The 11,517-nt window shown below is 52.8% G+C and overlaps 1 protein-coding gene across 1 annotated transcript in view; it reads right to left on the reverse strand.

Moving 5' to 3' along the window:
• The window catches only part of CACNA1A (calcium voltage-gated channel subunit alpha1 A), a 335,330-nt gene that overhangs the window by 13,043 nt on the left and 310,770 nt on the right, over positions 1–11,517 (reverse strand). The window contains exons 39-43 of the mRNA XM_027776775.1: positions 9,881–9,986; positions 3,268–3,375; positions 3,078–3,178; positions 353–462; positions 108–246 (exon numbers count right to left, since the gene is read on the reverse strand). Coding sequence (XP_027632576.1) covers positions 108–246; positions 353–462; positions 3,078–3,178; positions 3,268–3,375; positions 9,881–9,986 — 564 coding nt within the window. The remainder of the gene's footprint in view (positions 1–107; positions 247–352; positions 463–3,077; positions 3,179–3,267; positions 3,376–9,880; positions 9,987–11,517) is intronic.

The following is an 11,517-nucleotide window of genomic DNA, read 5'->3' on the forward strand; positions in this document are numbered from 1 at the left end:
CACGCGGGGTCCGGCGGCGGGCGCCAGCGGCACGTGGGGCGCCCGGCCCCCGCCCTCCTGGAGCGCGCAGGCCGGGAGCCTCGGAGGAGGGAGGTGGGCAGGGGCACCTGAGTACTGGGGTGGCTGTTGGGCAGGTCGGTGGGGGGACCCCGCTCTGGGCTCCAGGTGCCCGTCTTCTGGAACATCTCCTGGGCTCGCTGGGTCACCCAGGATGGGCTCGCCTTGATGCCACCGTCGTGCGTCATCCTGTGGGCGGGGCCAGACAGCGGGGTGGTCGAGGGGGCTCGCAGGCTGCTGGGGACCTGAAGACTGGCACCCTGATCCGCCATACCCCAGCCCGAGTGACACTCACAGACTTCCTCCTGGGTCCAGCTGGGTGGAGGGGAGGGCATTCTGGCCCGGCGCCCCCTCCTGCGTCGGGGACGGAGGCTCCATGCGCTGGAACATGAGCGGGGTTCGGTTCTGGGGAAGCAGAAAACGATGTGTGTGCACAGGGTGTGGGGACAGGACAGGGGACAGGGCAGCCTATGGCCAAGGCTGAAGCTCAGTGGGACTTCGGGATCTTGGACACGCACGCACACATGCCCAGCGTGAGTTTAAGCCACCAGGTCCGGGACTTGAACTGTGGTTGACTACATGGGAGTCCAGCGACATAAAGTTTCCCCAACTGCTGGTCCTAATTTTTTTTTTTTTTTTTTAATTTTTGGTATAGGGTGCATGCACTCGCCAGAGAGATAGAGATAGAGAGAGAAAAAACGAGGAATCACACCCCCCCCCGTCCCCCCCAAGGAAGATGCCCACACCTCAATCCCTTCTCCTCCATTCTCTTCTTGGGATTTTGGGGAAGCATGCACATGTGCTTGGTATGAGTTTCCAGCTGCCGGGTCTGGGACTTGAACCACATAGGAGTCCAGTGCCTTAACCACTATGCCACCAGCTAGCACCCAGAAATAATTTTTTTTTGTTGTTTTAATTTGTCAGAGGGGGCCACCAGTGGTGTGGAGGTTAAGGTTGCTGGACTCCCACATGGCCGACTGCACGGTTTGAGTCCCAGACCTGGTGGCTTGAAACTCACGCCGGGCGCATCCGTGCGTGCCTAAAATCCCAAGAGGAGAATGGAGGCGAAGGGATTGCGGTGTGGCCATCCTTCTTGGGGGGAGATTTCTCACTTCTCTCTCTTTCTCTCTTGTGTTGAGTCCATATGCCCTATAGCAAATTAATATTATTATTATTATTATTATTATTATTATTTTGCAAGCGGGTGCATACTTGCTAGACAGAGAAGGAGAAACAGAGAGAGGAGAGGGGGAAAGCACCCCCCCCCCCGGGGCACGCGCCCAGTACTCCGGTCTCCATTCTCCATCCCGCTGGATTTGGGGCATACACGCCTATGTATTCAGCATCTTTTTCAAGCTCCTGGGTCTGGGATTTGAACCATAACCAGCAGGCCACAGGGCTGGCACCCAGAGGCTGTTCTTGACACCTCCCAACACACGCCCACTCAGGTCTGACCCAGCTAGATTGTGCCTTCAGAATCCATGCAGAGCTGGCTCCGTTCTCACCCCAACCAAATGACCGCCCCCCCTTCTCCCTCCTGGTCCAGAGTGGGCACCTCCTTTGGGATCGCCCTACTTCCCTCTCTCAGCTCTACTGCCTGTTCCTCCTGCAGCCACCAGAGGGCACCTGTGAGCACCGAGCCAGGTCATTCCCCTCCCCTGCTGGGAACCCTTGTGGCTTCTGCCTCCAGTCCGGTGAAGCAAGAGACCAGTGGGTGGTGTGGTGGTTAAGGAGCTGGACACTCCCACAGGGCTGATGACAGTTCGAGCCCTGGACCTGGACCTGGTAGCTTGCTTTCTCACTTTCTCTTTCTGGTCAAATTAAAATAAGTGAACAAATAAATAAAATTAAATAAGTAATTCTTGAACAAGACTTTTAAAAAAAGCAAGAGTCCTCCCATAGTCCCCAAGGCCACCATCTGCCTTGTCACCTCTCTGCCCTTGACCCCTCCTGGCTTACTCTGTTCTCTCACATTGGCGTCCTGGTGAGGTCCTGCCTCTGTTCCCTCTGCCTGGAGTGCCCCTCCCTGGATATCTTCTTGTCTTTCTCTCCATCCCCTCATTTCTTCCAGACTTTGTAAGGATGTCACCTCCTCAAGGAAGCCTCCCTGGACTACCCTTTTCACATAACACCTCCTACCCTCAGTCTTTATCTTCCTTCTTCTTTTTGTTTATTATTATTATTTATTATTTGTTTTAATTGAATTAATTAAACAATTAAATTTGACCAGAGTCAGAGAGAGGGAAAGTGAGAGCAAGCCGCCAGGTCCAGGACTCAAACTGTGGTCAGCCATGTGGGAGTTCAGCACTTTAACCACCATGCCACCCGCCGGCCTCTTTCTTATTCTTTTCCACTTTTTCCACAGCATCTCTGGTTTGTTTTGCTCACCCCCAGGATAGAAAACAGCATCCTGTCCATTGTATTAGGTCATCAGAGAGTCATGGCGTCATTTTCTATGATTTTCTTTCTTTTTTTAAGAATTATTTTACTTAATTTTATGTATTTATTTTAATTTGGTCAGAGAGTGAGAGAGAGAGAGAGGGAAAGTGAGAAAGCAAGCCACCAGGTCTGGGACTTGAACTGTGGGAGTCCAGTGCCCTTAACCACTTCACCACTTGTTGGTTTCCCCCCCCCCTTTTTAAAAAAGATTATAGCCATAGGGCATATGTCCTTACCAGAGAGAGAGAGAGAGACAGAGAAAGAGACAGAGAGAGGGAAAGTAAGAAATCATCCCCCCACCCCACCCCGGGGAGGATGGCCACACCACAATCCCTTCTCCTCATTCTCCTCCTGCGATTTTGGGCACGCACACGCGTGCTCCCGACGTGAGCTTCAAGCTGCCGGATCCGGGATTTGAACTGCAGCTTTCCACGTGGGAGCCCAGCACTGTAACTACTAGGCCACCTGCTGATCCCAGCCCGCAGCTGCCCTGGGGCTCAGCTCCGCCCCGTGCTGTGGGTTGCCATGGGAGCTGTAAGCCACGCCCCCGTCTGGACGTGCCCAGGGCGGGGCCAGCCTACCTGCTCCTCCCGCATGGCCTGCAGCTTCTTGGCCTTGCTCTGCCGGTAGTACTCCATGATCATCATGGCCGCGTAGATCTTCCCCACGGTCAGGTCCGTGGCTGGGGGCACAGGGCGAGGTCACGCAGGCCCTCCCCAGGCCCCCTCGTCCCTCCCCGTGTCCAGAGCCCGGGCCGGGGGCGCATCTTACACTTGTGAGGCGTGACCAGCAGGTCCAGGGTCTTCTGGGACAGGTTGGGCCAAATGGCCATCATCTCCTTCCGGAGCTCCGCGTCCATCTGCTGTTTGTCGGCGCCTCCTGCAACGGGGACGGGGACGCGCAGGACCCTGAGCGCCTGCCCGGGAGCCAGCCCTCCTGCCCGGGCTCCCGAGCAGCGCCATAACCACTGCGCTTCCTGCGTGTTCTCCGGGCCCCCGTGGGTGTGGACCAGCGGGGCCCCCCCACCACGGTGTCCTGCTCCGGCCGCGTGGGGCGGGGGGGGGGGGGACCAGTGCCCAGGGTGATGGCTGGAGTTGGGGCAGCAAGGGGCGTGGTGGTTAGGGCGCTGGACACTCCCCCTTGTGGGCCCGTGGTTCGAGTCCTGGGCCTGGTGGCTTGCTTTCTCACTTTGCCTCTCTCTCTCTGTCTCTCTCTGGTGTGCACATATGCCGCATAGTACATATTTTTTAAAATGAAATATTTATTTCATTTTATTTATTCATTCATTTATCTTCATTTGACCAGAGAGACAGGGTCTGGTGGGGGGAGTGAGAGAGCAAGTTACCAGGTCCAGGACTTGAACTGTGTGGTTGGCCATGTGGGAGTGTCCAGCACCTTAACCACCACGCCACCTGCTGGGCCCCCATACAGTCAATTAAAAAGAAAAATAGGAATACATATTTATTTATTTATTTAGAGAGGTTTTTGCTATCAGGTGTGTGTGCTCACTAGAGAGACAGAAATTACCCTCCAGGGGGGATGGCCACACCGCAATCCCTTCTCCTCCATTCTCCTCTCAGAATTTGGGACATGCACCCGGTGTGAATTTTAAGCCACTGGGTTCGGGTCTCAAACCTTGTTGACTACATGGGAGCTCAGTGATGCGTTAAACCATTATGCCATCTGTTGGTCCCAATAAATAATTTCTTTAAAAAAATTTATTTATTATTATTTTTAAAAAAGGTTTATTTAATTTTATTTATTCATTCATTTATTTTAATTTGACCAGAGAGAACAAGAGAGAGAGAGAGGAAACGAGAAAGCAAGCCACCAGATTCAGGACCCAAACCATGGTCGGCCATGTGGGAGTGTCCAGCACCTTAACCACCATGCCACCTGCTATTATTTTTAAATTTGATCAGAGAGAGACAGAGAAAGGGGGAAAGTGAGAAAGCAAGCTGCCAGGTCCGGGACTCAAACCATGGTCAGCCATGTGGGAGTCAAGCACCTCAACTACCCTGCTGGCCCCAATAAATAGTAATAATAACTTTTTTTTAGACTTTTGCTATAGGGCATGTGTGCTCACGAGAGAGACAGAGAGCCAGGGAGACAGAAAGTAAGAAATCACCCCCCAGGGGGGATGGCCACACCGCAATCCCTTCTCTTCCATTCTCCCCTCAGGATTTTGTGCACGCATGCCTGGTGTGTTTTAAGTCACTGGATCTGGGACTTGAACTGCAGTAAACTACATGGGAGTCCAGTGAGGTAACCATTATGACATCTGCTGGTCCCAGAAATTCTTCTTCTTCTTTTTAAAAATTATTTATTTATTGGGACCAGCAGATGGCATAATGGCTATGTTGCTGGACTTCCATGTAGTCAACTGCGGTTTGAGTCCCAGACCCAGTGGCTTAAACTCACACCAGGCGTGTGTGTGTGCATGCCCAAGATCCCAAGAGGAGAATGGAGGATAAATCACAGATAAAGAAGACCAGTTTATCCCTCCACTCTTTCTCACCTTTATGTACCAAACTATTTCTTGGCAGTTTTGCACTGGGTCTCAGGAAACTGCTCAAGAGCTACCAAAAAAATGGAAGAAGATGTCTGGGAGGGTTGGACCTCAGGCTTCTTAGCCCCTCCTTGAGTAGAGCCGCTCTGATCTGTTTGCTCTGTATATTGGGTTTCTTAATAGTCTTTCCTTTGATGAAAGAATTCCACTGTTAAGAAATGTTAGAAAACCATCCCTACTAATTCTATTATTTTTTTTTAATTTAACTTTATTTATTTATCTATTTTAAATTTTTACGATAGAGAGACAGAGTGAGAGAGAGGGGGAAAGTGAGAAAGCAAGCCACCAGCTCCAGGACTCGAACTGTGGTTGGCCATGTGGGAGTCCAGTGCCTTTAACCACCACGCCATCTGCTGGTCCCAACCCCAATCATTCTTTTTATTTATTTATTTATTTTGGAGATTTTTTTTTGCTATAGGGCGCGTGCGCTCGCCAGACAGAGAGAGACAGAAAGCGAGAAATCACCCCCCAGGGGGGATGGCCATTCCGCAATCCCTTCTCCTCCATTCTCCTCTCGGGATCTTGGGCATGCACACACATGTGCCTGGCGTGAGTTTTAAGCCACCGGGTCCAGGACGCGAACCACGGTTGACTACATGGGAGTCCAGCGACATAGCCATTACGCTAACTGCTGGTTCCCCCGACCCCAATCATTCTTAAAATAAGGACAACAACAAAAAGACAGTTGGAGTCCTGATCCCGGCTCCTGCTTAGGGACCATGTGACTCCGGTGACTCTACCCCTTGGTGCCTCGGCTTCCCCATCTGAAACAGGGACGGTAGCACCTGTACTGCCCACGTGCTCATGGGACAGTGTCTGCCACAGAAACACAGACATGGTGACTTGTGGATTCAAGGCTGGGACACCCCGGGCACCTCTGACCGAGGAGGTCTCTCCGTGTCCCGTGCCATCGGGCTGTACTGATTGCTGGTCCCTCACCTGAGCCTTGGCGGTCACTGGGCACTGAGAATGTTCCCTGGCCCTCCTCCCTGAGTAGGCCAGGTGTCTGGGACCACGACCTGGGCTGACTGAGATGGGGGAGGATTGTGGCATGGAGACCCATTGGGAGCACCTGTCCCTCTCACATGGAAGAAATAAATGAATAGAATTTTTTTAAAAAAGGGACCAGCAGTTACAGTTAGCGTAATGGCTATGTCGCTGGACTCCCATGTAGTTGACCACAGTTCAAGTCCCGGACCTGGTGGTTTAAACTCACACCGGGCGCGTGTGTGTGTACCCAAGATCCCAAGAGGAGAATGGAGGAGAAGGGATTGTGGCGTGACCATCCCCTCTGGGGGGTGATTTCTCGCTCTCTGTCTCTCTGTCTCTCTCTGTCTGTCTGGCGAGCGTACGCGCCCTATAGCAAAAACCTCTCCAAAAAAAAAAAAAAGGGACCAACAGGGAGCATGGTGGTTAGGGGGTGGACTCCCACATGGCCGACCACGGTTGGAGTCCTGGACCTGGGGGAAAGTGAGAAAGCGCCCCCGGGGGGATGGCCACACTGCAGTTCCTTCTCTTCCATTCTTGGGATTTGGGGCATGCATGCACATGCACCTGGTGTGATTTTCAAGCTACTGGGTCCAGGACTCAAACTGTGGTCAGCCATAAGGGAATCCAGCGCCTTAATACCATGCTAACTACTGGTTCCCCCTCCTTTCCTCTTTTTTTTTTTAAGGATGATTTTCTTTAACGTTATTTATTTATTTATTTAAATTAGACCCGAGAGGAACAGAGTGAGAAAGAGAGAGAGAGAGTGAGAGCAAGCTGCCAGGTCCGGGACTTGAACTGCGGTCGGCCATGTGGGAGTCCAGCGCCCTTAACCACCGTGCCACCTGCCAGCCCCCCTTTCCCCTTTTTTGGTTGGGGGGGAGATTTTTGCTATAGGGTGCATGAGCTCACCAGAGAGACAGAGAGACAGAAAGTGAGAATCACTTCCTCTCTCTGTATCTCTCTCTCTGTCTGTGTCTCTCTGGTCAAATTAAAATAAATGAATGAATGAATAAATAAATAAAATAATTATTTTATTTAACTTGATTTATTCATTTTTATTTATTTTAATTTGACTAAAGAGGACAGCGAGAGAGAAAGGCAGAAAGCAAGTCACCAGGTCCAGGATTTGAACCACGGTCAGCCATGTGGGAGTCCAGCGCCCTTAACAACCACGCCACCTGCCGCCCCCAGACACCCAGCACTCTTAACCACTAGGCTACAGGCCCAGCCCCGGTCTTGCCTTTCCCAGTTCGCTCATGGCTGTGGGGGGCTGAAGTGCTTAGGTGCCGATCAGGGGGCTGGGACAACCTTCCAGGTGGGGAGATTCAGGCTGTCAGGGGCCAGCTCTGTGGCACAAAGACCTGCCCAACAGGTGACAGATCCTACCGGGTGGCCCTGTCTGGGCTGGTGAGCCTCAAACATGCAGGGCACGTGTGCAAAGGCCAGGTTCCTAAGGGGTGGCGGACCGGACGAAGCAGATCACAGGATGACTGGCCCCTGTGGAGGGTTCTTCTCTATTAGGGCACACATATACATGAGAGAGAGAGAGAGAGAGACAGAGAGAGAGAGAGAGAACATGCCGGGGGGATGGCCACACTGTGATCCTTCTCCTCCATTCTCCTCTCGGGATTTTGGGTACACACGCACGTACACCTGGTGTGTTTTTCAAGCTGCAGGGTCCAGGACTTGAGGGTCCAGGACTTGAACCACATAGTTGGCCATATGGGATCCAGCCGCCTTAACCACCACACCCCTGCCTGGCCTGAGATTCTTTTGAGTGGAGAGAACCGAAGGGTGCACGTGAGGAAGAAAGAGAAGAGGGAGAGACAGAGACAGAGAGGGACAGAGAGGGGGCTGGACGGTGGCATAGCAGTAACACAACAAGAAGGTTTTGGGTTCATGTCCTGAGACCTTCCTGAACACACTAGGCACGTGTGTAAAAATGATCCGGGCTGGGAACCAGCAGTTAGCGTCATGGCTATGTCGCTGGACTCCCATGTAGTCGACCGTGGTTCGAGTCCCGGACCCGGTGGCTTAAACTCACGCTGGGCGCATGTGCGTGCGTGCCCAAGATCCTGAGAGGAGAATGGAGGAGAAGGGATTGCGGTGTGGCCAACCCCCCTGGAGGGTGATTTCTCACTCTCTGTCTCTCTGTCTCTGTCTTTCTGGCGAGCTAAAAGAAAAAAAAAGAAAAAAACCAAGAAAACAAACAGAAAAAAACCTCTCCAAAAAAAGAAAAAAAAAAGATCTGGGCTGTGGGGTGGCAGGTAGTATGGTGGTTAAGGTGCTGGACTCCCACATGGCTGACCACGGTTCAAGTCCTGGACCTGGTGATTTGCTTTCTCATTTTCCTTCTCACTCTCTTTCTCTCTGTATCTGTCTCTCTGGTGAATGCATGTGTACCATAGCAGTTGCTCATGGGGGAAAAAAAAATAAAATAAACTTTTAATTTAAAATTGAAAAAAAATTTTAAGCTTTTGCCATAGGGTGTGTGTACTCGCTGGAGAGAGAGAGAGAGAAAGAGAGAGAGAGAGAGGCCGGCAGGTGGCGTGGTGATTAAGGGCACTGGACTCCCACATGGCCGACCATAGTTCGAATCCTGGACCTGGTGGCTTACTCTCTCCCTCTCTCTCTCTCTTTCTGCCCCTCTCTGGTCAAATTAAGCCAATAAACAAGAGAGAAAGAGAGAGAGAGAGAGAGAGAGAGAGTGAGAAATCACCCCCAGGGGGCATGGCCACATCACAATCCCGTCTCCATTCTCCTCCTGGGACTCTCACATGTACCCAGTGTGATTTTCAAGTTGCCAGGTCTGAGACTTGAACTATGGCTGGCTATGTGAGAATCCAGTACCTTAACCACCATGCCACCTGCTGGCCCTAGAAATAACCCCCACCTTTTTTTTTAAGTATTACTTATTCATTTATTTAATTCTATTTGTTATCATTATTATTTTTTCTTTTCTCTTTTCTTTTCTTTCTTCTTTTCTTTTCTCTTCTCTTCTCTTCTTTTCTTTTTCTTTTTTTCTTTTCTTTTCTTTTTTCTTTCTTTTTCTTTTTTCTTCTTTTAGAGATTTTAGCTACAGGGTGTGTGCACTTGCCGGAGAAACAAGGACAGAGAGAGAGAAAGGGAGAAATTACCTCCCAGGGGAGATAGCCACATCACAATCCTTTCTTCTCTATTCTCTTCTTGGGGTTTTGGGCACACACGCAAGTGGCATGAGTTTCAAGCCACCAAGTACAGAACTTGAACTATGGTTGGCCCTGTGCAAATCCAGTGCATTACCCACTATGCCACCTGCTGGCCCGAAGATTTACTACCATGTGGGAGTCCAACACCTTTAACCACCATGCCACCTGCTGGCCCCAGAAATTAAACTTTATGGAGAAAGAAAAAGACAGAGGAAGTTAAGCAGAAGGACCTGCCCCTTCTTTTCTAAGTCTCCGGCTAAGAATGGCAACATAATTTTTGAGGGGGTCAGCAGGTGGCATGGTGGTTAGGGAGCTAGATTCCCACATGGCAGACCATGGTTCGAGTCCTGGACCCAGGGACTTGAAACTCACACTGAGCACATGTGTGTGCATGCCCAAAATCCCGAGAGGAGGATGGAGGAGAAAGGATTTGGGCGTGGCCATCCCCCTGGGGGGTGATTTCTCGCTTTCCCTCTCTCTGGTGAGGGCACGTGCCCTATAGCAAAATAAATCAGAAAACAGAAATTAATTGCCAGGGCCGTGGCTCCTCTGGTTTCAGGCAGGGAGGGGCCCCTGTTTTTCCCTGAGACCCAGGCTCTGCCCCGTCCCACCTGCCTGTCCCCGCCCCTGTCCTCACCCTTGGCGATCTTGATGTCCAAGGCCGTGCGGATCAGAGCCATGAGGGTGGAGTTGAAGTGGACCGTGTTGTCGTCGGCCACGGGCAGGTCCATCCGCAGGAGTCTCTGCGGGAAACCGAGGGCCACGGCAGTCATTCTCGGGCACCGATCCTGGGTCCCTCATCAGCCACACCCTCCCGACCTGGGGAGCCCCAGGAAGAACTCTGATGGCGGGGACAGAGGCCAAGGTGCCCTCTCCCCTCCGGTGACCTCTCCTAGCGCTGTTTTTCCTCACTGGTGGCCAGTCAGGAGGACACGGTGACTCTTATCCAAGTCCCCCATCTGTCCCCCTTCTTCCCTCCCACCTGCTGGCCCCTAACGCTGCCATTCCCAAGGGAGATTTTTTATAAATCCCCGCCCTGCCCCAGAGTTCTTCTGGAAGGCTCCATTCTGTCCTGACCCCAAAGAGAAAGAGCGCAAGGCCGATCCCAGAAATCCATGCAACAGCCAGGCAGAGCTCATGGCCACAGCCACCCCACGGGCTGGGCTCGGACCTGGACAGACCAGATGAGCACAGACCACACCATTCCTCTGAGAAGCAGCAGGCAGGCGGCCCCCCGCACGGCCGGGGCAGGCCCCTCGCGACATGCAGCGAGGCCATCGACAGGGGAGCACAGCACAGAGGGGGACGCATGCAGACGGACTCGAGACTCATTCATAGCTCCGTGGGAAGTGGGTCTCGGGGGCGTGTCCGCACCTGGGCTTCTGTGTGCAACGGCAGGGGGGCCAGGGGTGAGCGGGGGTGAGGAAGAAGGGGGTGTTCTGGTGGCCCAGGGCAGGAAATATGTCCTGTGTCCCTGGCAAGGACCCTGTCCCCTGTGCTAGGAGAAGATGCCGGGCTGGTGTGCACCAGCCCGGGCTGAGGCGGCATGGATTTGACGGCGGACAACAGGATGGACGTTCACCGGGGGATGCAGACACGGGGTGGCCGGAAACACGGCGGGAGGGGGACAGGGATGGGCAAAGCCAGAGTAGGACAGGAGAGGAGGGAGGGAAGGCCGGGAAGGACGTGGTGGACAGGGGACACGCACACCGGGCTGCCCCACGCAGCTGTGACCTGCACAATCTCTGTCTCAGAGATCGTGGATTCTGGGGAGATAGTTTTCGCTATACGGCGGATGCGCTCGCCGGAGAGAGACAGAGAGAGAGATGGAAAGTGAGAAATCACCCCTGGGCAGTGGGGATGACCACACTGCCACCCCTTCTCCTCCGTTTTTCCTCAGATGCTGGGCACACACACACGCGTACCTGGTGGTGGGGATACACTCAACCACCACGCCACCTGCCGGCTCCCATCTGGACATGTAACCAGACGGCGCAGCTCCCCGTGTGTGTGTGTGTGTGTGTGTGTGTGTGTGTGTAACAGAGGAGGGTCTTGATCTTTCCACACGGGGGTGTCATGACACCTTTTTTATTTTTTTCAGAGAGGTTTTCACTATAGGGCGCGTGCTCTTGCCAGACAGACAGAGAGAGACAGAGAAACAGAAAGCGAGAAATCACCCCCTCAGGGAGGATGGTCACGCCGCAATCCCTTCTCCTCCATTCTCCTCTCGGGATCTTGGGCATGTACGCACACGCGCCCGGCGTGAGTTTTAAG

The sequence above is a fragment of the Tupaia chinensis genome, unplaced genomic scaffold (assembly GCF_000334495.1).
Source record: "Tupaia chinensis unplaced genomic scaffold, TupChi_1.0 Scaffold138060_1, whole genome shotgun sequence".
NCBI lineage: Eukaryota > Metazoa > Chordata > Mammalia > Scandentia > Tupaiidae > Tupaia > Tupaia belangeri.